The sequence below is a fragment of the Xenopus tropicalis genome, chromosome 7 (genome assembly GCF_000004195.4).
Source record: "Xenopus tropicalis strain Nigerian chromosome 7, UCB_Xtro_10.0, whole genome shotgun sequence".
NCBI lineage: Eukaryota > Metazoa > Chordata > Amphibia > Anura > Pipidae > Xenopus > Xenopus tropicalis.
The window spans coordinates 16,131,903-16,159,538 of NC_030683.2; the positions used below are offsets into that span (position 1 = coordinate 16,131,903).

Consider the following 27,636-nt stretch of genomic DNA (forward strand, 5'->3'; position numbering starts at 1 on the left):
GTATATATTCTTTTTCACCCCCATGTAATATCAAAGGGGTGGTTCACCTTTAGGTAAACTTTTAGTGTATTATAGATTGGCCAGTTCTAAGCAACTTTTCAATTGGTCTCCATTATTTATTTTGTATAGTTTTTCCTTCTTCTTCTAACTCTTTGCAGGTTTTAAATGGGGGTCACTGACCCCGACAACCAAAAAACTATTGCTCTGTGAGGCTACAGTTGTATTGTTATTGTTACTTTTTGTAACATCTTTTTTTCTATTCAGCCCCTCTCCTATTCATATACCGGACTCTCATTCAAACCACTCCCTGGTTGCTAAGGTAATTTGGACCCTAGCAACCTTTAAGAAGGGTTTCCCTGTATTTAAAGCAATGGAGTTTGCTTGGAACTTCTAAACCAGCAGCTGTGGTGCAATATACAAGGCAGTCAGTTCCAGATCTTGGATAACGGCTTCATTAGGCCTATGAGAGGGAGCAGACTTCAATGCGCTAATGCAGTTATAATACAGATGGTAGTGGCGCAGTCACAAAGGGACACTGCAGAGCCGGACCATTGAGTGGGGGGCAGACATGTGTTTTAACAATGATACAACAGTGGGGTGCCCCTACCACTCGCGATGATAATCCCAATTCAATTATAATTCCCATGGGTTAGAACAGCAGGCTAATGTCTACTTGGCTTTTAGATCACAGTGCCACCTAGTGGAGCTTTCTTTTTTCTCCTCTATTGTACCCTTAATAAAAGGGAAAGGTAAACAAGGATGTATGAAAGAATAACTGATCTATGAAAATTCTATCTATCTTTCTATCTATCTGCCTCCCTATTATCCATCAATCTATCATCTATATATTATCTATTTATCTATCTATGAAAATGTTCATATATGTCTGCCTATTATTGCCCAGTACATTCCATATGTAACAGCTTTATTATGGCTGCAGGGCTCCTATCATCTGTACAGCGCTGGATAACTGAGCTTATTCTGTATTTCAGAGAGGATCCAGAATTGATATGTATGGGTTTGTGTTTGATCTCTCTTAAGGTGGCCATACACGTCAAGATCTGGTCGCTTGGCGGTATCGGGGGAATTTAGGCTAATTCGGTTGTTTGGTTGTTCGATCATTTGACTCTGGTCCCTATCACATTCCCATCAGCCCCTGCCCCAGTGGAGCTTACAATCTAAGGTCCCTATCACATCCTATCACATTCCCATCAGTCCCTGCCCCAGTGGAGCTTTCAATATAAGGTCCCTATCACATTCCCATCAGTCCCTGCCCCAGTGAGCTTACACTCTAAGGTCCCTATCTCATTCCCATCAGTCCCTGCCCCAGTGAGCTTACAATCTAAGGTCCCTATCACATTCCCATCAGTCCCTGCCCCAGTGAGCTTACACTCTAAGGTCCCTATCACATTCCCATCAGTCCCTGCCCCAGTGAGCTTACACTCTAAGGTCCCTATCACATTCCCATCAGTCCCTGCCCCAGTGGAGCTTTCAATATAAGGTCCCTATCACATTCCCATCAGTCCCTGCCCCAGTGAGCTTACACTCTAAGGTCCCTATCACATTCCCATCAGTCCCTGCCCCAGTGAGCTTACACTCTAAGGTCCCTATCACATTCCCATCAGTCCCTGCCCCAGTGAGCTTACAATCTAAGGTCCCTATCACATTCCCATCAGTCCCTGCCCCAGTGAGCTTACACTCTAAGGTCCCTATCACATTCCCATCAGTCCCTGCCCCAGTGGAGCTTACAATCTAAGGTCCCTATCACATCCTATCACATTCCCATCAGTCCCTGCCCCAGTGGAGCTTTCAATATAAGGTCCCTATCACATTCCCATCAGTCCCTGCCCCAGTGAGCTTACAATCTAAGGTCCCTATCACATTCCCATCAGTCCCTGCCCCAGTGAGCTTACAATCTAAGGTCCCTATCACATTCCCATCAGCCCCTGCCCCAGTGGAGCTTACAATCTAAGGTCCCTATCACATTCCCATCAGTCCCTGCCCCAGTGAGCTTACAATCTAAGGTCCCTATCACATTCCCATCAGCCCCTGCCCCAGTGGAGCTTACAATCTAAGGTCCCTATCACATTCCCATCAGTCCCTGCCCCAGTGGAGCTTACAATCTAAGGTCCCTATCATATTCCCATCAGTCCCTGCCCCAGTGGAGCTTACAATCTAAGGTCCCTATCACATTCCCATCAGTCCCTGCCCCAGTGAGCTTACAATCTAAGGTCCCTATGTCATTCCCATCAGTCCCTGCCCCAGTGAGCTTACAATCTAAGGTCCCTATCACATTCCCATCAGTCCCTGCCCCAGTGGAGCTTACAATCTAAGGTCCCTATCACATTCCCATCAGTCCCTGCCCCAGTGAGCTTACAATCTAAGGTCCCTATGTCATTCCCATCAGTCCCTGCCCCAGTGAGCTTACAATCTAAGGTCCCTATCACATTCCCATCAGTCCCTGCCCCAGTGGAGCTTACAATCTAAGGTCCCTATCACATTCCCATCAGTCCCTGCCCCAGTGAGCTTACAATCTAAGGTCCCTATCATATTCCCATCAGTCCCTGCCCCAGTGAGCTTACAATCTAAGGTCCCTATCACATTCCCATCAGTCCCTGCCCCAGTGAGCTTACAATCTAAGGTCCCTATCACATTCCCATCAGTCCCTGCCCCAGCGGAGCTTACAATCTAAGGTCCCTGCCACATTCGCATTCACTAGGCTCAGATTTATCATGTTACCCATGCAGCACAGCGAGAGCACCTTACAAATTAACCCTTACACCACTGACTGATTTCTCTTTATAGCCGGCTTCCCAAAAAGTATAGTAATCTAATAGCCCAGCATTGTCCATTAATACGGTTGCCACCTTTTAGAATTTGTGTGGGTGGTCACAAAAGGGGGTGGGCTAGGACATAAATGGGGGCGGAGCAAAGGCACGTCTGGCATATAGAGAGTCGTTCAAGGGCAGATCATGTAGAATGTGCCCACAGACACACAACAAACACAATCAGCGCCGAGCCCGACTGCTGAAGCACCGCTCGTTATGCAGAACAGATTTGTGGAGTAATAGATTGTGACAGTTTCAGATTCTATTCATTTCCCAAACTGCTCCGGTAACTGGGAGAATGAAACTGTGTTTGGAATCTGAGGATGTTCAATTGCAGCTGATTGTGTTGGGATAAAGGAGACCTATGGGCATGTATTGGATGGGCAGGCCTAGTCCCTCTATACCCCGGGTTAGGGTTGCCACAGCAGGGGGCGGGCCCATAAGGGGGTGGGTTTGTGACATAAGGGGAGGAGCTGTTACATAAAAGGGGCGGGCGTGACTTTGGTGGGCCCTATATAAGGAGAAATAGTGAGTGGGGCTGGCAAGAAAGGGAGCTGAGAGAGGGAATCGGGTGGGTTGGGGGCAGATAGAAGGTGGGCCGGGGTGAAGGACAACTTATTACACATTTGCCAGCAGCTACATTGCCAGTAATATGTAATACCAGCCCCGGCCCTTACTTGTATTTTACTGGCTAGTCCAATGACATACGGGCCAAAGGCAACCCTACCCAGGGTCCATCCAACCTATGGGTTGGAAGCCATAAATGGCTCCCCAAGCAGCTGCTCATCCTCAAAGGCAGATTCACTAAAATTTTAATAAAAATTTTTCAGAAAAATATTTAATAATAAAAATAATTAATATTCTGGATGAATTCGTTTTTTTTCCATGTACAATAATCTTGTGTATGTTTGGTCATTGGTCACATTTCATACCAGTCTGCCAGCCCTGACGTGGAATAAACTATTAGCCCAATGGGCAGCTCATCAATTGGCTCAGAGAGACTGTGCTTGGGTTGCAGTGTTAGGGTTACTTTGCCTGTTACTAAGCAAATGCAAGTCTAGTAACACACAGCAGAGAGCTGTTACAGGTCAACACACCCCTGACTAGTTGCTATGGGTTACTAGACCTGTCAAAACTTGGGTTTATATATCTTTGTATTTAGCAATGCCTAACGGGGGGGGGGGGGGGGGGGAGCTCCCATCGGTATCCAACTTATATATATAGATGTCTCCTGGTGGGGCTTGGCACTGGCTATAATGGGGCTGAACCACTCTAGGGGGCTATAAACAGCAGCAGTAGCAAAATATTCCCGGGCAAATTATGGGTATAAATCCAGAGCAACAATAATCAGACACAACACAAATGTTCATCTCTCCCTATTAATATAAATAAGATTTTCTTCCAGAACAACAAATTCCACCCCCCCATGCGTGTGAGATAGAACATGCCAAATGGCATATGGACTATACCAAGGAAGCAACAGAGGGGGTGTTTTATGGCTGTATGTTTTATGCTTTTGCAGCGCTGGTAAATATATTTTTAAGGTTTTATGATGGATTTTATGATAATGGCCCATTCTCATTTCACGGTTATGGCACCTAATAAATAAGCCGCTGCTAAAGGTACAGAAGGAGAGGCAGGGGGAGTGTGTAATGGTATTGCCCCTTTAATCAATATTACCTTTTTTCAATATATAAACTACAACTCCCAGCAGCCTGCATCAGATAGAAGCTGGGAGGCTTCATTTAAAGGGGAACTCTACTTCTAAAACTGTTTATCACTTAATGATAGGAAGTACCATTATAAGCAACTTTCCAATATGTATTAATTAAACGAGGTCAGTGGTTTTAAAGTTATTTTTAAATGTAATTACTCTTTTCTATTCTCTGGTTCTGCCCTGCCTTTTGCAGCAATGTAGCCGGAGTTTCCTATGGGAATGTTACAAATAATCTGACATTTTTATTTTCTTTAAATGAATGTATATTAATAAGTTGCTTAGAGATGTATTTTCTTTCATATTAAAAAAAAACATGTGAATGAAGTTCCCCTTTAACAATAACTGGATGGATACAATGAAACACCCCCTGATAAAAGTTTTGGATAAAATTGATGTGTTGGCATAAAATATAAATATTTACTTATACTTATAATTTTACTGAAGATTTAGTTACGTATTACAGGTACGGGATCCATTCCCCGAAAACCTGTTATCCAGAAAGGAATCAAATTTGGGAAAAAGGCAGGCACTCCGGAGTTCCACGGAGGTAGAATGAAGCTCAGGTATTAAGTAAAATCAAAGTAATTTATTGAATTTTACACATAAATGCTATACAGCCTAAAGGGTAAAATTCAATAAGTGCCTGGCTTTTTTCGCAAATTTGATTCCTATTTGGCTCCCCTATGCTGAGGGTCTGGGACATGAGCACCTGGACCACCACGTACCAAGGGTAAGCTCTGTATCTACCACATTTTCTTAGATCTATGTATCTTTTGTAGATTTATACTGTTATCCAGAAAGCTCTGAATTATGAAAAGGCTATCCCCCATAGACTCCATTTTTATCAAATAATTTGGATTTTTAAGAATGACTTTCTTTTTTCTTAATAATAATAATAATAATAATAAAGCAGCCCCTTGTGTTTGATCCCAACTAAGATATAATTACCCCTTATTGGGGGCAGAACAGCCCTATTGGGTTTATTTCATGGTTAAATGATTCCCTTTTCTCTGTAATAATAAAACAGTACCTGTACTTGATCCCAACTAAGATATAATTACCCCTTATTGGGGCAGAACAGCCCTATTGGGTTTATTTAATGGTTAAATGATTCCCTTTTCTCTGTAATAATAAAACAGTACCTGTACTTGATCCCAACTAAGATATAATTACCCCTTATTGGGGCAGAACAGCCCTATTGGGTTTATTTAATGGTTAAATGATTCCCTTTTCTCTGTAATAATAAAACAGTACCTGTACTTGATCCCAACTAAGATATAATTACCCCTTATTGGGGCAGAACAGCCCTATTGGGTTTATTTAATGGTTAAATGATTCCCTTTTCTCTGTAATAATAAAACAGTACCTGTACTTGATCCCAACTAAGATATAATTACCCCTTATTGGGGGCAGAACAGCCCTATTGGGTTTATTTCATGGTTAAATGATTCCCTTTTCTCTGTAATAATAAAACAGTACCTGTACTTGATCCCAACTAAGATATAATTACCCCTTATTGGGGGCAGAACAGCCCTATTGGGTTTATTTAATGGTTAAATGATTCCCTTTTCTCTGTAATAATAAAACAGTACCTGTACTTGATCCCAACTAAGATATAATTACCCCTTATTGGGGGCAGAACAGCCCTATTGGGTTTATTTAATGGTTAAATGATTCCCTTTTCTCTGTAATAATAAAACAGTACCTGTACTTGATCCCAACTAAGATATAATTACCCCTTATTGGGGGCAGAACAGCCCTATTGGGTTTATTTAATGGTTAAATGATTCCCTTTTCTCTGTAATAATAAAACAGTACCTGTACTTGATCCCAACTAAGATATAATTACCCCTTATTGGGGGCAAAACAATCCTGTTTGGTTTGTGTAATGTTTAAACTATTTTTTTAGTAGACTTAAGAGATCCAAAATTACATTATTCAGAAAATCCTAGATCCTGAGTATTCTGGATAACAGGTCCCGTGCCTGTATAAACCTTGGCACATATACAGTGCAATCAGGTGGAAATAGCTGAATCTGATGGAAATGTTCCTTTATTCGATGCCAAGAAATGTATTGCAATAATATAATTCATGAAAAGGGCTTTACTTTGTGCTTCAGGTGAAAACATTTCTTCAGTAGCAGACACAAAGGAATCTTAATACAGATTTTTTTTTCCCAGTAACTATATAGCTCCCCCTGGTGGCTATCAACACTAACTACATCCCACTAACATTACCCTATGGTCATTCACAACAGGAATATTTGAGAGCTCCCCCAAAATTCAGATGGAGGTATCCTGAATACTGACATTGGTAGTGCCTATTGGCTACACAGGGTATTTATAAAATGGCGATATGGACAGTTACCTGGTGTTGGCTAAGGAGGCGGCACATCTAGAATGGATGCTTCAGGCCGGCGTTTCTTCCTTCAGTTACTGGGAAATCCTTAAGCCTCAGGCACCAGAGACAGCGCTGTAAATAGCACAGGACTGGGAATTCTCATTTCCCTTTTCAGCCTTTTATTTATTTATTTTTTTACAATAGGTGATTAAGTTCTGTTGCCTGCGCTCTACAGGAGTAATGAACCTGAGCTGCCTGGTTACAGGCATAAGGGAAATCCTGCATGGATTATAAAAAAAACATACGTGTTACTAGGAGAAATACCAAATTAGCCATAGCACTTGTAAACGAGCGGATAATAACATGCCCAGTGCCTTTACAGGTCATGGAGCTTCCAGGTGATTGAAAAAAGACCAAAGTCCATCAAGTTCAACCCTTCCAAGTGAACCCCGGCACACTTACATAGAGCCATATATATACCCACATTCATAAACTATATATGTATATAGATATACACTATATGGACAAAGATATCCAGTGGCCACATATCATTTCCATGAGGGATAATATGAAGCTGCTCCTCCCTGTGCTGCCCCTACGTCTCTGGAATGGTTCCCATTCGATGTTGGAACATTGTTGGTGGGATTTGCTTCCATTCAGCCCAAGAGCATTAGTTGGGTTGGGCACCGATGTTGGGGATCAGGCCGGCAGTCTGGGTTGAGGTCGGGGGTTCTGTGTATAGAGATGTAGCGAACTGTTCGCCGGCGAACTAATTCACGCGAACATCGGGTGTTCGGAAGTTCGCAAACTTTTTTGCGAACGTTTCGCGCAATTTGGGTTCGCCACAAGCGGTGTAAGCAAATCCCGTTTCCATGGTGCTAATAGTGCGAAATAGCAAAAAACGCCGCTTATTTCCGCTAGGTCTGCCAGCTGCCTTTGCGGTTTTACGCAACGCTGTGTCAACAACGTATTTTTCAGAGACATTTTTGCCCTTGATCCCCCTCCTGCATGCCACTGTCCAGGTCGTGGCACCCTTTAAACAACTTTAAAACCAGTTTTCTGGCCAGAAATGGCTTTTCTAGGTTTTAAAGTTCGCCTTCCCATTGAAGTCTATGGGGTTCGCAAAGTTCGCGAATATTCACACTTTTTGGCGTAAGTTCGCGAACGCGGTCGCAATTTTTTTTTTTGAGGTTCGCTACATCCCTATCTGTGTATTCATCAAGTCCGACCTCTCCCATCTCAGCAGACCAGTTCTATACGGACCTGGCTATGTACATGGGGGCATTATTGGGCTGAAACAGGAAAAGGGCCTTCACCAAACTGTTGCCAAAAAGTAAGAAGCATGAAATTGTGAAGAATGTCATTAACCAGAGGCCCTAGCCCAGAGACCAGCTGACTCTTAGTGATATTAGGCTTGATTGCCTCTGATCAGCTATAAATACCTCAACAATTTTAGATGAATTCTCTTGGTACTTGGCTAAAGAAGTGTCTAGATTTATAAGGATCACTATATAATGTCACTTTTAGCTGATCTTGACTGTTTATTTCAGGATGTTCCTACCAAGCTGGTGGCCAAAGCGGTTCCCCTGCCCATGACAGTCCGTGGTCACTGGTTTCTGAGCCCAAGAACTGAGTACACGGTGGCTGTCCAGACGGCCTCCAAGCAAGTTGACGGGGATTATGTGGTGTCTGAATGGAGTGAAATCATTGAGTTCTGTACTGCAGGTGAGAGGGGTTTTGTCCATCATCTCCCAGTATCCACTTTTAATCCCAGAAGTCTTACCCCAGACCAAAAAGAACCAGAGAAGGAAAGACATTTGGCATTTTATTGCCAATAGATTAGCCACCTAGAACACTATATTTATTCTGCAGAAAGCTTTACCATACCTGAGTAAAGAGCCCTAGAAACTTCTTATGTTCATTGGTTTCCAGGCAGCACATACAGGCCAGAACAGCTTTCAGCTCAGATTACCACAAAGATGGGAGGGGGAGAGAGCAGAGAGGGTTGGGGGAGAGAGCAGAAGGGAGGGGGAGAGAGGAGCAAACTAAGCAGACCCATGCCGTGCCCTGAAGGATTTTTCTGGGAGCAGGAAGTCTGACACAGAAGATCATATATGCAGAATAAAAGGAAAGAAATGTGGTGTTTCTTTTTACAGAGGACTCAGAGCAGCAGTTCTGTAAGTGTTTATGGCTGTATTTACATTGACCTATTTACCAATAACAGTTACTGTGTGTAACCAAGGATAGTGGGAGGTATTGTTTTGTAACATTGGGGTACTTGTGTGGAGTTAAGTCATCTTTGAAGAAAATTGCTTTCGATTGTTGATCGTGTTTGTCTGACGTTCTCCCTTTTCGTTTGCAGATTACTCCAAGGTGCACCTCACGCAGCTGATGGAAAAGGCAGAAGCCATTGCGGGTCGGATGCTCAAATTCTCCGTTTTTTATCGGAACCAACACAAAGAGTACTTCGACTATATTCGGTAAGAAATGTGTAGGTATATGTATATGGAGCCCAACGTCATTGTTTGTATATGTTAGGCACACACCTTCCAACGTATTTATTTTTTTAAATTGTGAGCTTTCTAGACCACGCCCACTATCAAAACCTTAAGAGGTGCTGCCATATAACCTTATATAGCTTAAGTGTAGGCTACTTAACAACTTTCTTTATAGCTGGCCATACACTCCGAGACCCTGATTGCCAATGTGGCCAACCTTGACCAGGTGTTCAAGCTATAAATTCATGTATGTGGCCAAAATTCTAGCCAGCTTTAACAATATCTAAATGGGGAAATCACTTTGGGAAGGCTGGGAAATCCCATTAGGCTGTGGGGGAGGTTGTAGGATAAGGTCGGGGAGTTGAATAATTGGTTCAGCCCAACCCCCCTTGATGTTTATGCCATTTTGTGGGCAAGCTTTGTATCCCCCCAAAATCTTATGCATTTGCCATCTAGGAGGTGCTAAAGGGAAAGTTAAAGTAATTGTAATTAAAAATCTGAGCTGTCCATGACATATTGCCTGGCCCGCCTCTATGCCTGCGGCTCTGATGCGGTCCCCGAACCGACTGCATCCTTAACAGTCGTCCCCAGGGCCAAACGACCGTATTAGCCTAAATTCCCCCGATATCGCCCACCCATAGGTGGGGATATCGGGAGAAGATCCGCTCGCTTGGCGACCTCGCCAGCCAAGCGGATCGTTACGCGTATGGCCACCTTAAGGATAACACGACTAACTGATATCCATTACCTTCCAGCGAGCATCATGGGAACGTCATGCAGCCGTCTCTAAAGGACAACAGCGGCAGCCACGGCTCCCCCATCAGCACCAAGCTGGAAGGCATCTTCTTCAGCTGCAACACAGAGTTCAATACAGGGAAGCCCCCGCAAGACTCCCCGTATGGACGCTACCGCGTGGAGGTCCCTGCTGAAAAACTCTTCAACCCAAACACCAACTTGTACTTTGGGGACTTCTACTGTATGTACACGGCCTACCACTATGTCATCCTGGTCATCGCCCCCATGGGTTCCCCCGGCGACGAGTTCTGCAAGCAGCGCCTGCCCCAGCTGAGCCTGAGCGACAACAAATTCCTGACCTGCACCCAAGAACATGGCGGCCTCGTATTCCACCAGGCCCAGGATGTTATCTTGGAGGTTATTTACACTGACCCTGTGGATCTTTCTTGGGGCACGGTGGCAGAAATCATCGGCCACCAACTCATGAGCTTGTCGACTGCCAACGCAAAGAAAGACCCAAGCTGCAAGACCTGCAACATTAGCGTTGGACGTTAAATCCCGCCCCCCCACCGACCCGCCAACAAAGCAGTTAATCTAACCCGTTCCATCCTTACCAGACGTGATGTCCGGAAGCATGCAAAAATGCAGCTTTGACCAAAAGTGAATCTAGAACACCATCCCCCCCTTCCTTCGCTGCCTGACGAAGCCCGCAACGCGCTTTTTTTTGGCACCGCCCAGTTGGTCCTCTCGCAGCAAAGGATTTCAATTGCTTTTTTTACAACTTTTTTTGAAGTTGCTGCTGCTCTTAACCATGATGGTCGGGACACCGCCAATCCCAGGGGAGAAAAAAAATTAAAAAAGGGGGGGGTGGGTGGGTGGATGTTGCTCTATTTTTGTTGCAGTTTTACTTCTTCCTTTGCCAAAACGTAACGAAACTCTACGTAGAACGCTTTAGCAAGGTAAAAAATATAAATAAACCAATCATGGCTTTTTTTCGGGGTGTCTAAATAGCAAATATTTACTAAAAGAATAAACCTATTGGAATAACTACACAGCATGATCAATTGTAACTGCTGCATGACTGAGCTCCGGAACCCTAGATTACTCCGTCGGCGAGCGCTAAACGTTCCACGATATTAGCTTACCAAGAAACAGAAAAAAAAAAACGCTCTCCAAACGCCATCGATAACGATAGAAAAATATTTTATTTGTACCGCTGTATAAAATATTTACAATCATATAGAATCTATAGAGCACATTTTATTAGCAACTGTATACGTGTCATCCGCCATTCCTCCCCCTTATCAGAGGTGTCGACTGTAAACTTCATATATAGAGTTGTGTATACGTTCCTGTTGCTTCGGAGATTTTGATTAAAAAAAAAACAAAACAAACAAAAAAAAAAACAAACAAATAACGTGGTTTCCAGGTTCGTACCGTATGTTGAAAAACGACTCCATATATCTATATATATATAACGAAAACCATCACGATAAAAACCATAGAATTCCACTTGCAAACGGCCCATTATTCTCCTTTTTTTTTTTTCTTCTTCGATCAATAAAAGTTTGAAAACTTCTGGCGTTAAAATCATGCATTTTGGATACAAGACAAATTGGAGAGGTTTTTTTTGTTTTTGCTTTTTTTTTATATAAAAATGACAAGTGCTTAGCAAGATAGGGAGGGAATAAGGGTTATAGGGTGTTTGTTCTGGACGGGGTCCGACTGGGGCCATCCACTTACATTAATAAGTTCACCTTTACATTCATTTTAGCCTTTTCTAGACTGTCCTATGCCTAGCAATCTTGCAATTGGTCTTCATTATTTATTAATTATCGTTTTCAAACTTTTTGCCCTCCACTTCTACATTTTTCCAGCTTTCAAATGGGGGTCACTGACCCCAACAGCCAAAATCTATTGCTGTGTGAGCTTACAAATGCATTAATATTAGGGATGCACCGAACCCACTTTTTGGGGTTCCGCTGAACCCCCAAACCCACCCAGCAGGATTCAGCCGAATCCCGAACTGAATCCTAACTAGCATATGCTGATTGGGATCGGAAAGGGGTTAAAAATCGCCGTGCGCGTAGCCCATTTAACCCTTTCCGAATTCAAATTCGGTTCTGGGACCGAATCCGGGATTCGGTGCATCCCTAATAAATATTGTTACTTTTTATCACTTATCGGACTATTCAGCCCCTTTCCTATTCATATTTCAGTCTTCCGTTTAACTCACTGCCTGGTTGCTAAGGTTGACAAGACCCTAGCAACCAGATAGCTACTGAAATTCCGAACTGGAAAGCCACTGAACAAACAGTTTAATAACTGAAAAACCACAAAAACCAATTGCAAATTGCCTCATTGCCTTTATCATATTAAAAGATAATGTAAAGGTGAACAAACGTTAGGGGGGATATATGGGCTTATGGTGGAAATAAGAAGGGGCTGATGGGAACTGAGCCACTAGGAGGTACTTTGGTGCCCGGGCAGCCCAGTCCGACCCACATTCTGTGTTGGTACCAGTGTGCGGCATGGTTAGAAATAGGGATTTAGCAGCATCAATCTCTTCCAAACATCTACATATAAGACTCTGATATAAACCAATGAAAGCAGCCTATGCTCTTGACATAGCAGAGAAACAATTAAAACCTCCCACTTGTGCAAATATTAACCCCCCCCTCCCCCTGTCAGTTCCTATCATCTTCTGCCCAAGCTCCCAGAATGCTCAGCCAGCCAGTGGCTTTTATATATATATATATATCTCTATTTATTTATTGTATCCATTGTCCAGAATGCCTGGGAACTGGGTGTTTCCCAATAAGAGGTAATTTGGCAATTCTGGATGGAAATTGATGACTTTAAACACGAAATGAACCCAATAGGACTATTCTTGCCAAAAATATAGATTTATGCAGCTTAGTTACCAAAGTGCTAGTGAGATTGGAAATCATGATCCGCACCCAACCCTGACCCACCCTGAGCCTAACCAGCCCACTAGTTTATATAGCCGGGATATGGGCGAGTGTATAAGTAAGCTCCACCCCATCACCCGTAGGGCTAGGGCAGTCTGGAGAGGTCAGTAAGGGGGCGGAGTCATGGTGAATACGGCCCGCTAACTGCCTCTGGGGGCAAATGATTGGCCCAGACACGCCTGACCTGCTTTGACTGACCGGCACATCAGTACAAGGGACTGCATTGGGCTCTATGGAAGATGGCAGAGCTTTCTGGATAACAGATCTTATAGTTGAAGAAAACAGCGGGATGCTCTGTGAGTTTGGTATCCCTGTTTAGCTTTGCTTTAATATAAATATCTTATTTTACATATCTGTAGAAATGGTTTTTATATTAAAGCAAGAGACTTTCAGACGGAGAAGGGAATCATCTGGTTATTAAACACGGAAATAAATAAATAAAACCAAAGAAAAAATGATCACGAAAATTGTCCTTTGGTTTCCAAGGGAACACATGGGAGAGGCGAGACTGCCTAATACCCCTGAGTGCCACGGGGCAACGCATCCCTAGTGCCTGCCAGGAATAGGTTTCTGGATAATCATAATAAGGGATTGGCTGAATGAATGGGCACAATGAGATGAGCGAGGGGCAAGAACAGTGAGGAGCACAGGGGCAATTAAACCTACCCATAGGGCATTACTATATATTGTTAAAGTGGCCTGATAATGGGAATACAGATACAGCCAAAGGTGTAAAACGCCAGGTTATCCCATGGAGGGAGGTTTAGTTCTCCTTTAACTGAGATATCAAACTCACAGGGCTACAGCTGAGGATACTAGAAGAATAGGTGATACAGTCTTGCCCTTGTTTTACCGAAGTGACACATCACTATGGAGATTTAAAGCAAGAGCAAGCCATTGTACCTTCTAGTGCAGTTTAAAGGCAAACTTTAGCTTACATTTACTTTCCCTTAACTGTAAGACGACATAGCTTATTGTTTCCAAGCATATTTAAGCCGGAGTTGTCATATTGCTTGCCCTAAACAAAGGAAAAGACTTCCACGGTGCAGCAACTTCTATTTCTGGCCACTAGATGGCGATGTTCTATAGATGGAGAAGGTCTCTAGCAAAACCAATAATTAGATTAAACCATCCTGCTTCAAACAATTTCTGCCTATTAGTAGAGTGCAATAACCAGGGACCCAACTGCCACCCAATCAGTTTGATGGGAATAGGGGCCTAATGTAGATTTCAAAGAAGCTGCAACAGATCAAAGCCAATGTCTAGGGCACGACAATAAGCATACACTGTATATGCCACCTCTGGGACCTGCACCCGTGACCCAGTACTCCTTGGGTCATATAGCTGAGCAACAGAAGCAGCAAGTAGTCATTGGATACCTGCCCACATGAAAGAAAAAGAACCCCCCCCCCCCAAAACAGACGTATTACATATTGCACATTCTTGCCTTCATCAGGACTCTTGGCTACTGTAGTCAGAGGGGCTCCCTCGGAGGGAACTTGCTGCTAATGAACGCGCCCAGGTAGTGTAGAACAATTAAAGTGCACGAGTACATCAGTGTTGTACAAGGGTGTGCGGACAGAACAGCAGATGTTACTATAGTAGAACTGTTCGAGAAAGGGGAGTGTGAGGGTCCTAAATGGTTTTGGAGACATCTTGCTTGCTGATCAGGACCTCCAATAGCCGCAGCTTTGCCTTTATCTGCTTGTATTCACAGTACTCCTCCGCCATGGGGATCCGGTCTTCTTTCTGCACCGTCCTGGAACAGAACAACGCAGAGTTATTTTCATTATTATACTTTTTGTTTGAATTTGTCTGGGCATGTCCAATAGTGATAATACTATCCCCAAACTTGTATAAAGATATGATTCAGCTTTTAGCCCTAACCAAACTGCCATTATCTCAGCCTGGCCGGCCACAGCCTTCCTAGTAACCATCCCAAAAGAAAACATTATCTTAAACATCCAAATACAAGAAGCCAAAGTATAAGAAAAAAAATATTAAAGGGGAACTACACCCAAACACAACTTAAGCAACTATGCAATATACATCAATTAAAAAATATGCAGCCTTTTCATGATTTGTAATGTAATAATATGGTTTGGAACCGTTCCCTAAGCCCCGCCCCCTGTTCCCTAAGCCCCGCCCCCTGTTCCCCTGCTGATCTGGCTGGCTACTTTGTGACTCAAATAAAATGTAACAGTAGTTGCCTGTCCCTCAGCCTGCCTCCTCCCAATCCCACAATTCCCTGCTGCACACGTGATGTCAATAGGGAAAGGAACATCCCAGTGCAATGCATTGTGGGTTATGTAGTTCCTGCATGCTGTCTGTAAGCTGTGGAGAAGTTGTTACAATTGGTAACATCAATGTTTTAGTCCCTCCTCCCCTGCCAGGATTTCAAATGATGCAAAAAGAGAAGAACAGTTTTGCAGCTAGTTTCAGCATATAAAAATGGTATTTATTCCTACTTTCTGAAGGAACAGATTCCAGGGATAGGGATATTAGGGGTTTGTGTGTTGTGTGGGGCTGAAGCCAGATATATAAATTGCAAAAGTGCTCAGAAAAACATTGACATTAATCTAAAGAATGTATTTAATCCAGTAAGGAAAGCAAAGTCCAGAACCAGACATGGAAGAGGCCAGTAAGTACGGGACCCTTAAGGTAAAAGGAGCAACGGAATAGAAAAACATGGATATGGATGGATTTCCCAGAATGCCTTGCACTAATAAGGAAATAGCAAATAAACAGTGTTGAACTGGCCCTCTGGGAAACCAACCAATTCCCCTGTAGGCCCAGGTATAAAGGGTCGTGGCAGCTCTCGCTACTTTAGCAGGGACATGTCAGAGTATATAAGGGACCAGGCAAACTATATGGGCAATAGCTCCGATGAGTCCTACCTTCCAGTCTGTCTCAAAAAGTGCTCTTCGAATTCTCTTAAAGCTTTCCGTAACCTTTTCTTGTCGGCTCTGGTCTCTCGAAGCTGATCAAGGAGCTCGGGCCTGAAAGGGTTAATGAAAAGGCACAAAGTTGTCATTCTGAAAGCCACTGGTATTCTCATGTTTCCCACAGTCACAGTCACAATCCCATGGGGATAAAAAACAAAAAAACAACAACAGGTATTGGGTTGCTAAGGTCCAGTTTAACCTAGCAACTAGGCAGTTGTTTGTGTAAGAGACTTAAAAAAGGAGCGGAATTTGCCCTAGCTGTCTGCTCCTATTTTTGTCCTGAGTTTAACCATTACAGTGCTCTACACGAACAGGACTTTTTATATCAAAGTAAGTTCTGCCTGTGTAAGCCTGCATTCTCCACTGCATGAACTTTACAGTGCACATGTCATGTAAATGTAAAAAAAAAAGCTGCTATTTGTTTTAGGAAAATGTGATGGGGCTGGAAAACGGAGGCATTAAGGCATTAGGGTGGGGGATATGTACCCAACTTATATACATTGTAGGAAAATGTAGGGTTTACATGTCCTTTACACTGACACAATCACAGGATTTGGTGGTGTAAACTAGAGAAACACTAAGTCTTTCATACAGGGCTGAGGTGCCTATTACTCCTATTACTGGCTAGTGAGCTACTGTATTGCCCATGCTATGACCTAAGCCAGGGGAAAACAGAAGATGACTTGCCCTTTACACGCTCTACAACATCACACCGGTAAATCTAGATGGGGATTTTTCCACCAAAACCTGATCCGCTTGGCTCCCCTAGCTCTGTGCCGATGGAACAGATAGAGACTATACAGTTGCCGCTCAGTCTGGCACGATACTACCTGCCAATCAATATATCATTTAAAACCCAGCGTCTGAGTATTCCCGGCTGCAAAGGCCATAAAACTGCAGCAATAATGGCAGGGAGAGAGAGAACGTCGGTGCTAAATTGTTCCGCCAGTTATCACAGCAGGGTGCGCCTTTCATTTAGCTTATTGGCCCTTTATTAAATCTAGGCTGGAGATTTGCCCAATACTAAATGGAATGGATCGGAGTATTAATACTGCCGAGTAACACGGAATTTAGGGAAATGTGGGATGATCAAGAATGGGGTAGTTACCCTTAAAATTAACTCTTCGTATGACTATTTGCAGTTATTCTTTACAAATAAGACCGGAAGTAAAATGGAACCTGATTGGTTGCCCAGGTGAATGATTAATGTAGGGTGCAATATGCTATAATAAAGCATTAAGGAGAGGGGTAAGAAACTTACATAGAAGCCTCGTGCAAGTTGGACATGGAGAGGGCAGGTTGCCTGATGGGCCGGTCATCCAGCGTAGACGCAAAGGTAGGTTCTAGTTCTGCGCTATAGTACATAAAGGGCTCATCTACTGCGCTGTCCGACTCTGCCGTCAGGCCGTACTCGTTGCCTCTCTGGGAACAGTCATCATCCGAATCTTCCTCTTCGTGCTTGGGGAAAACACATGAAAATACTGTAAAATGCAGCTAAAAATCACTGTTCTATAAACAATGCCCAATGGTACAAAGTGCACAGGCCACTCCATGCCAAACCATCCTCCATTGGCCGCAGACCACCACAAGCTTCCAATCATCAATCAGCTGGCATTAGATTGCACTAGCAGAGCAAATGACAGTCAGAACTGACAATGGGGATGTTTTGGTGCCACCATTTGAGCTACTAAAAGCACCTATAATTGCCCAGTCTTCCACTCCCTGACACCCAGATCCGGCCAGTCTGTCCAAAGAGGTTTTTGTATCAACCCTAAATTTATTGGTTTGCCATTATTATATCAACCCCAACCTCCTTTTTTTCCCTTGTATGTTTTCATTTGAATTTACCCTTGGTTTGTTTGCTTGGGGTATTACTCTAAAGTGATTCATCAGAGAACATCCAGGTCCAACTCTCACAAGATGGAGACAGTGCCAATGGTATAGGGTTATATAGGTTTATGGTGGAAATAAGAAATGGCTAATGGGAATAGTGGAGTCAACGATGGCCTGGTGCCACCTGGAGATCCTCTGCCACTTTGGCTGCCCAGCTCCACCCTGGGCTTTGACATAAACTGCTTTATCTACTATATATTGTACCTACAAGGTCTTCTTAGCACACAATACGGCTATAGGCAATATACGAATGATTATAAGTGGAGCAATTTCCTTGGATCTGCAAGCAGACTTGGCAATGCTCAGGAACTTCACAATGACTACCAAGAGATAAATAACTGACTTACTATAGTCGGAATCAATGATGCCGTAGACAATAACTGCTTGATAATCCTGTATCTGTCATAGAGGGGTTTCATAAGGCTTCGCTCCTGCTTTGTACCCTGAAAAGAAGAAAAATCAATTTCCCTTACATTGTAAACCAATGAATACGCACTTGTAAAAATATTTTAGGACAAAGGGGTTGTTGACCTTTAATTGTAGCCTGTGTTAGGTAAGATAATTTGCAACTGGTCTTTATCCCTGCAGTTATCCCAGGTCTTGTAACCTATAGCAACCAATCAGGTCGTTTTACATAGTAAATACTATGTGTTGAATGGTTGCTATAGGTTACTAGGCCTGTACAAATATGATCCATTGGGAAGTGGACAGGTTAATGAAGAATCAGACCCAGAATCCTGTACCTTCAGTGTCTCAGGAAGATTAAGAAACTGCCTTTTCTCTTTCAGTCGGTTCCATACGGTTTCTACTGTTTCCTCCACGGAACACACGGATGTGCTCGATGCCTCCGGCGGTTCCATCCCAATGGACGGGACACAGATTTCCTCGAACGTGCTGCTCTGTACACCCCTTGGTACACTTTGGCCTTCAGACATTTTCAGCTTAAGTTCTGAAATATAGATTTAGAAACAAAATGATTACTATTCTTATATGACCACGGGCATATCTATAAAATGCACTGAAACTGTATGGTTCTTATTGTTTTGGACATATTTTTTCTGCTGCAAACTATTTGATCAGGCTATACAGCAGAATCAGCTTGGTATAGTCCCCACGTGTAACATTTGGTAGGGCAGCAGCAATAACAGCTATTTGGGGTTACTGGGGTTTGGGGTTAATGGCTCATTCTGCCCACCAGGCTTGCTCCTTGTTATTCAGGTTCTTCAGATGATGTTAGTGCACCTCATTTTCAAACAGAGCCTCTGACTCAGCTGGGATTTGCCCATTGTAGGACACGGAGCTAATGATTCTTGAGCCACTTTAATGTTAATTTGGGATCATAGTCCTGAAGAAACAAACCAACCCTGAGACATATTTACTTGCAGTATTTTCCTGTATTTTGCAACTTCCGTTCTTCATTCTCATGAAGAACAAGATCCCCCAGTTCCTTCTGATGAAAATCAGCCCCTCAGCTTAAAGCTACAACCACCATAATTCTATGAGGTTATGGGCCAAACATATGAGGAGCTCTGCATAAATCCGGCCTGTGTGGCAAATAAGCCATTACTCAAACAGAACTATAGGAAGCGCATCTGGAGATTACCAAAATGCATCAGGGTGACCTACAATTATGTATGGTGGGTGGCGGCAGCATCACGATGTGGTGGGATCAGCAGGGAATGGGAATCCTCTTGTAACACAGAGAATGAAGGATAGTTCAAAATATAGGAAAACACCTCAATTGAACCTGTTTTGATCTGTTACACTTAAGTGTCACGCTTCAGTCCCAAACCCAAGGCCTGAGTAAAACTGAAGTGGCCTAAGAACAAAAAGATGAATGTCCTGCTATGGCCTAGTCAGAATCTGGGGACTATCTGAAACTTTGGGTGCACAAGCGCCAACCAACTAACCTGAATAACCTGGAAAAGAGTCTTACCTGTGTACTTTTTCTGAAATCCATGAATTGTCCCCCACATAGACCTGCTACCCACACCCAACACACTTGATTCTTGTACCCAACCAGCTGCCCACAGCAGCCACTGCTGGAATTACTTATGGTTAGGGCAGCCTATGTACTGGGAATAAGTCAGGAGCAGGGGGAAATGGTGGAGACAGAAGGGGTCATTCTTTGAATGTGGGGGGCGACCAACTAATGCAGTCAGAGCTGAATATGAAACGGAGTGCAGAGGCTTGGGGCCATTTGAAGATGGCTGAATGTGGCATTCAAAGTGTAAACAAAGTGCAATTGTGGCCCTTTCTTTGCTGCGTGTTGCCTTCAGCTTCTCACATGAACAAAACCACCCAGCAGTACGGTAATCAGCCCTTCTTGACTGCAGCCCTCCCACGTGTCAGGTATTACGTGGGTCCCCTCCCAAATTCAGGAGCAAATTTGCCTGGAAGAATGGGCGAAAATCACCCCTAAATACTGTGCAAAATGTCACAATTAATAACAAGCCACCAGTAGACACATAGAAATAATTCCAACCTATCAAGCATATAATCCCACAAATGGCTATTAGGGTATAATAAATAAATGGCGCGGGGGTGCAGAGAGTGGTAGGAACCAGCTAACTTTTTGCAAAATTCCTGCCAAAACTGGGAGTTCTAATTGAAAAGCAAGTGCCTACGACGTGAGGAGAGGAAATACCTTTGAGCTGTTTGCGGGCCTTGGCCAAGTCATTCGTCCATTTCAGGACTTCGGGATTGGACGTTTTGTCGATGTAGGAGGGCTGCAAGGAAAAAAACAGGAGACATTAAAATCAGGAAACTTTAATAAACAGAAGGGTTTTATAATAAACATTTCTAAGGAGGCGCAGCCCAAATGGATCTGTTTTTCAGGCAATTGATAGACCAGACTCCATGTGTGAAGGTACCTACCTAGGCAGATATTGCTCTGTGAGGCTACAACTGTTTTGTTATTATTACTTTTTATTACTTGTCTTTCTATTCAGCCCCTCTCCTATTCATATTGTAGTCTCTCATTCAAACCAAGTGACCATGGACATAAATGTGTGATGAAAAGGCCACATCATATTGTATAAGAGCATTTATAGAGGTCTGGAACATCTGGGCAACATTTACACCTTTCACCATGAAATCACAACACTTTCCAGGTCCAGAAAACTTGCCAGGTCTAAAAATGGCCGCTTACAGCTTCTAAAGTAGGAGGACTCACCCGATAATTTTTCTCCAGCTCAAATTTCTCTTCGTATTTCCTGATCTTCCTTTTGAGGCTCTGGATTTGTTTGGTGAGCTGCACGACTGTCAGGGGCTCCTTGGAGACTTCGCAATTACCTCTCGAGGAACTCCTCGGCCTGTGAGTAAGTGAAATGGGAAAACCAAAAGGGCTTAGACAGAATAGAACGCAAATAATTTACATTACATTACATTAACATTTATTTATAAAGCGCCAACATATTCCGCAGCACTGTACAATAAGTAGTGAAATAATAGTGAAATGAGCTCATATTCAGAACTCTGTGGATATTAAACTGTAGTAACCCCCCCCCAAACACAACAATATCTGGTCCCTTGTATCTCCTGTTCCTTGGTAGGAGCTTTGAAAAGGTAATTGAAGTGGTAGGGAAAGCCCAAATATTTAGTTATATGGGGCCCCAGTTACTGGAACAACACCAGACTAATGCAGCTCTCATCCCCCTCACTCAATATGATGCAGTAGCATTCCTGCCTTGTAGTACTAGGGAATAAGTTTGTCTCTGGACCCTATCTGGTCCCTATCTGCATGGGTGTTTCTAGGTGCTCCACTTTCAGCCCAAGGTTCAAAACCTGCTAGTAGCTTCATTGGCTCCTGCTGAAACTGACCTTAATGTCTATGTGTTTTTTGTATGGTTCAGTAGCAAAGATCTATAAAGCCCCCAAAAATACAATGGTGTTTTAGCTGAAGTGGTGAGAGGACAAATGTCAATTACTGCAGTCTGCATACACAAACAGGCCAACAACATTCTGGCACAAAACAGAATTTTGAACTTGAATACAAATACAGTAAGAGTTTGTCATCCTAGGACAAAGGGAAAATACATTTCCTTACATAATAAACTGCTGAGCACTTGGAGAATATGGGGCAGACTCTGGATCCAAGTTATATCTCTGGCTCTGACTGAAGATGGAGCAATGTTGGGAAAGTAGACTGGGTGTTTCTAGGTGCTCCAGTTTCAGCCCAAGGTTCAAAACCTGCTAGTAGGTTCATTGGCTCCTACTGAAACTGACCTTAATGTCAATGTGTTTTTTTATGATTCAGTAGCAAAGATATAAAAAAGATCTAAAAAGCCCCCCAAAATACAATGGCGTTTTAGCTAAAGTGGTTAAAATCAGAGCACAATGTCAATTACTGCAGTCTGCATACACAGTAGGCCAACAACATTCTGGCACAAAACAGAATTATGAACTTAAATACAAATACAGTAAAGAGTTTGGCATCCTAGGACTAAGGGAAAATACATCTCCTTACATAATAAACTGCTGAGCACTTGGAGGAGATGGGGCAGACTCTGGATCCAAGTTATATCTCTGGCTCTGACTGAAGATGGAGCAACGCGGGGAAAGTAGGGGGTTATCTCCATCAGTGATGTGGAACAACAGCCGGCTCGTCCCGAAGCTTCGGTGATCATCCGACCCATAATCTGCATCACTCTGAGAGTCCCAGTGGACTGATACTGGTTCTAAGAGAAAGGATAATATGAAATATTAGACAGTACAGAACTGTAATTGTACTCAGCATTCCCCAAAGAAGCGAGACATTAGGCAATGGGTGCTTGGCTTTTGTAGCTCAAGCTTCACCTTATGGTCCAACTTGTGGCCAGGGTCCTCCTTGAAGGTCCAACTTTTGATCATGAAATGAGTACAGCTATACTATATATCATGTATATAGTGTATCAGTAGTTCAGTCACAGTTTCAAGAATATCTTGGACAGCAAATATATATTGACCCCAATTCTCATCCTAACACCTTCAGACTGAGCCCCTCACCCCGTCCATGACAATCCCATGTATTTATAATTGCAACTTTTCCCACATCATGTGTGTATATAGAAGTCACTAGCTTTTGACTTGCTTATTCTTGACAGGGGGTTCCATCTAATGCCCTGTATATTTACCCTAAACAGTCTGGTCCGTTATAGGTCATCTTCTATTATATACATATCCATACTTATTAGGTCACAATGCCAAGGATTCAGTTAAAACTGGTGGATTCTGCTATGAAAAAGAAGTGATGTTGGCCTGGGTGTGGTTAGGCGAGATCTGGGCTGCATTGAACCATAGACAAAATGTCTCTATTTTCTTAAAATGGAAATACTGGAAGGTATGCTTAACACCCTATATGAATGAATATGCCTGGCAAGGGGATAGAATGTTGGCCATCGCAGCAGTTTCTCTACAGATATGAAAGTATTAGTGTTTGCATAGCACTCAGTGGCCTTACCCAACCCTAGTTACACAGAAGCAGATCAATACATTACAACATTACAAGCAAATACTGCTGATAACGGTACAATGAAGCTGAGTAAAGGCTTCCAGAGAATTCCCTGTCTCTGCCCGTGGCCAACCTACATATGTTCCAAACAGCAAATGAAATTGATAACTGTGTCCTATAGCTAACCTATACGTGTTGGAAAAAAGCTGCCCTCAACACAACCAGAATATCTGCTCTTTGAGCAGGGTCCCACTGACTAAATTCTCAGCACGTATTGGGATGTCCTCACACTCTCTTCTGATTTATTGGTTTCTTGGTAGTTTTTAGTGCAGATAATAACACTGCTGTCTGTGCCATAAGGCTATTGCCACACTGGTGAATTATATTGTGTGAGTAAGGCACCTTGACTGGCTCACTGTCACCATCTTGGTCTACTGTCCACCATCTTGCACTATGGTCACCATCATGCTTTTCTATCACCATGTTTCTGTACTGTCGCCACCTTGCACTACTGTCACCATTTTGCACTACTGTCATCATCTTGCACTATGGTCACTCAGTTACTCTACTATCACTATTTTTACTTACTATCATCATCTTGTTCTACTATCGCCATGTTTGCCTACTGTCAAGATGTTGCCCTACTGTCATCATCTTGCACTATGGTCACCATCTTTTTTACTATCACCATGTCTTCCTATTCTCACTGTGTTGCCTTTCTGTCACCATCTTGTCCTACTGTCACCATCTTGCTCTACTGTCGCCATCTTTTTTCACCATTTATTTCACCTTGTTTCATTACTGTCACCATCTTACTCTACTATTTTAAAATGTTTCCCTCCTTTCAAGATGTTGCCCTACTGTCATCATCTTACTCTACTGTCATGATACTGTACTACTGTCCCCATCTTGCCCTACTGTCATCATCTTCCACTATGGTCACCATCTTCTCTACTGTCACCATGTTTTCCTACTCTCACTATGTTGCCCTTCTATCACCATCTTGCACTACAGTCACTTCTTGCTTTAATATCACCTTGTTTCACTATGGTTACCATCTTACTTTTCTATTCCACCATCTTGCCCTACTGTCATAATCTTGCTCTACTGTCATGATCTTCTACTACTTTCACCATCTTTCCCTACTATCACAATGTTTCCCTACTGTCACCATCTTGCTCTTTTATTCCTGCTCCCTCCCCAAACTCTTTCTATCTATACTGTCTTTCTATCTATGCTAACTATGTAGAGGCCCCAAGACACCCCATGTGTCCCCTCACCAAAGACAAATCTGTTTCCTACAGCTTTTCAGATATTGTGAATATCACTCACTGGTTTTTAGAATGTTTTTATAATCTATTTTTTTTTCCAAATTATCCATTAAGAAAACAGAACTGTAACTAATTAGAAAGTTAAGTCATTAAGACTTCCGATGCATAGACAGGGTAAAAATGAGTCAGGCACCACTGGGAATTCTCTTTAACTACTAGCACTATGAGGGTTGGCGAAATAATGAAGGGCATGTTAATGACTCTGGACCAGCAGTGCAGCAAACACTCTGGGAGGTATTGCACAATCATTTCCAGTTGATTGTTACCCCCCCCCCCCCAAATTACATATACTGAATCACAAAGTACATCAGATTCAAATTAATTTGTTTTATACTGGGTAATGTATAAGGTAGGTGTTGACCCTAATCTCTGTAAATCTGGGCCCACAAGATTCCAAAACCATAAGTATAAATATTTAGTTGCTCCTCCCTTTGCTGCTCTAACAGCCCCTACTCTTCTGGGAGGGTTCCTATTAGATGTTGGAACATTGCTGGGGGGATTTGTTTCCATTCAGCCACTAGAGCATTAGAGGGATTGGGCACTGATGTTGGAGTTCAGGTCGGGCTCACAGTCAAGGCTCCAATTCATCCAACAAGCGTTTAGTTGAGTTGTGGTCAGCGCTCTGTGCAGTCAGGTCCTTCCACTCCCAACTCAGCAAACCCATTCTATTCAGACCTGGCTATGTGTATAGGAGCATTAATGCGCTGAAACAAGAAAGAGCCTTCGACAAAGTAGTAAGCAAGCACAAAGAAAGAATTGCCAAGAATGTCATTGTAAGATTTTGCTTTCAATGGAACCAAGAGCCAAGAACCACAGCAAAACTACCATTATTCCCCCTCACCATAGAGTCAGTACATTGCATTCAGGTAGCATTCTTCTATAACATTGCTGTCCTATGTATTAGTTGTGGGCCAATTATATCTCTAACAGCTTGTTGGAGGTCTGGATTCAACTAAAATGATAGTGAAGTCTATGGAGCCTCCGAGCAGACAGGGGACCATAAAACCTTTAGAAGGCCTCCAGTTTGACAGCCCTGTTCTAGAATAAGCCAAAGCCAAGCCAACACTTTGCATACAAGTGGTAAAGCCTGATTCCTCACCCACAAGAATGCATTAACCCTGCTCCAAAAATCTTAAGACCACCACCATGTGTGCCATGTTATGCCCCTGTCTAGCACAGTTCTCAAGAGCCCAGCAAAAAATTATCTTCAGAGGGTGATTAATATATTAGAGTCTTATCTGTAATGACTGAATTCAGGAAATATTCCAAGCAATTAAGGCAAATAAAACAACAAACAGAAATCTGTATCAGAGCTAAGGGAAGAGGCACAATCAGAAGCAAAAAAAAAATCAAGATACAGATCTTGTGTATGTCAAATCCGTTCAAAACGCGTTGCGACAAATATCTGCTGTTATGAAAAGCATTCTCTGGGGATTCATCAGGCTCACGTGTGGGATATTATACTGCAACTATTATACTGTCAAGTACTATTGATCTAAGTGGCAGCTCCTCCGGCTGGTAATAAAGAATGCTCCAGCCCACCGGAGTCTCCAGTAGCAACCAACTAAATATCCATGGAGTCGCCTGAAGCCAGAAGCAATCTTTACAGGAGCAATTCCAAGTGCTCGTCGTGCAATCCCAATTTATCAACAATAAAAGGACAAATGTATATGTCAATGTATATTTTCTATGCACATTAATACAACTGACTCTATATTTTTTGCATAGCCGTCTAGAGCAGTGCACTTTGGTACCAAATCCTATGGTTCAGCCTCGGTTGAATGAATAGCTTTGTGCCTACAGACAGTATGTACCTGTATATTCCTGCAGGCAGTGACAGATAATGGAGAGTAAAGGGAATAGGGGTAGCGGGGTCTGTAATTACATTAATTATATCACAAGGGACAACATCATTTTGGAATATGTTGGGAAATATTTGTTGGGACATTGTGTTTGGGGTTGGAAAGCGTTGGGAGGAGTAGTTTTTAGCTCCAAATTATTGCTGATATTGTAAATGAAAAGCCTGACTTTTATCCAGGGCGCCAGGCACCTACATGCATAATACTAAAGACAGTGCCACCAATAAACAATTTGCTTTAATCATTCTAATGCAGCAAGGTTAATCAAAACAAAATTCTGATTGGCTGCCATGGGTTTCTATTTCAGATTAAACCTTGTACATATTTAGTGATTCGCCCCACACACTGGGCATTGTTTCCTTATTGGCTGATGCAGTAGAGGGGCACCAGCAACAGCAGATAGGTGGGCCACTTTATGGCATTGGCCAGTAGGGGGGTTGGAAGTGAATGGTATGGACCAGACATGAGTGAAAAACAAATTCCGACAAGCAGAAAGTATCTAAAACTGCTAAAATGTTCACATCTTTTACGAATGTTTGGCTGCTGATAGTATGAAGGGGAGTGGGGCATACAGCTGTGATGGTGCAAACAAAAACTGAGGCAGGTGGTGGGTTAAATGTACTGGAACCATCCGTACACATGTGTTAAAATGCATCAGTGTCATTACCAATAGCAACCAATCAACAATAATCTTTTATCATCCTGCTGCAAGTTATATAATGGTATCAAAGCTGTGATTGGTTCCTATGGGACTCTGCTCTGGTACCATTCACCACCTATGTTAGTAATGCTCCATATTGTTTATTCACAGAAGGGGTATATCTAGGTTAGAAATCTTGGGTTAAACAGTTTTCTACAACCAAAAGCTAATTGCTTGCCTCCCACAGCACATTTAGCACTGCTATAATAATAATATTACATACTGGATAATAATAATATTACATACTGAATGATAATAATATTACATACCTCCTTACATCAGAATATTTTAGAAAGAGGACAACCATACCACAGACTTGCACTAAAAGAACCATGGAATATGGACCGCTAGTTGCGCCAAGTTTGCAAAAACCAGCACAAGCAATTG

At 42.8% G+C, this 27,636-nt stretch overlaps 2 protein-coding genes across 5 annotated transcripts in view; one reads left to right on the forward strand and one right to left on the reverse strand.

The window, feature by feature from the left end:
- phyhipl (phytanoyl-CoA 2-hydroxylase interacting protein-like) overlaps positions 1 to 11,696 on the forward strand; it is a 75,462-nt gene extending 63,766 nt beyond the window's left edge. The window contains exons 3-5 of one of the 2 annotated variants that reach the window (NM_001078853.1): positions 8,436 to 8,610; positions 9,248 to 9,365; positions 10,139 to 10,970. In NM_001078853.1, coding sequence (NP_001072321.1) covers positions 8,436 to 8,610; positions 9,248 to 9,365; positions 10,139 to 10,673 — 828 coding nt within the window. In that variant the 3' untranslated portion in view covers positions 10,674 to 10,970. Of the gene's footprint in view, positions 1 to 8,435; positions 8,611 to 9,247; positions 9,366 to 10,138 lie in introns of both variants that reach the window. The other variant, XM_012966732.2, reaches the window with a different exon arrangement.
- fam13c (family with sequence similarity 13 member C) overlaps positions 11,305 to 27,636 on the reverse strand; it is a 112,709-nt gene continuing 96,377 nt past the window's right edge. For all 3 annotated transcript variants that reach the window (XM_031906359.1, XM_031906358.1, XM_031906357.1), the window contains 8 exons: positions 22,397 to 22,607; positions 21,104 to 21,242; positions 20,576 to 20,657; positions 18,672 to 18,877; positions 18,276 to 18,371; positions 17,297 to 17,493; positions 15,988 to 16,089; positions 11,305 to 14,849 (listed from right to left, as the gene is read on the reverse strand). In XM_031906359.1, the coding sequence (XP_031762219.1) occupies positions 14,726 to 14,849; positions 15,988 to 16,089; positions 17,297 to 17,493; positions 18,276 to 18,371; positions 18,672 to 18,877; positions 20,576 to 20,657; positions 21,104 to 21,242; positions 22,397 to 22,607 (1,157 nt within the window). In that variant the 3' untranslated portion in view covers positions 11,305 to 14,725. The remainder of the gene's footprint in view (positions 14,850 to 15,987; positions 16,090 to 17,296; positions 17,494 to 18,275; positions 18,372 to 18,671; positions 18,878 to 20,575; positions 20,658 to 21,103; positions 21,243 to 22,396; positions 22,608 to 27,636) is intronic.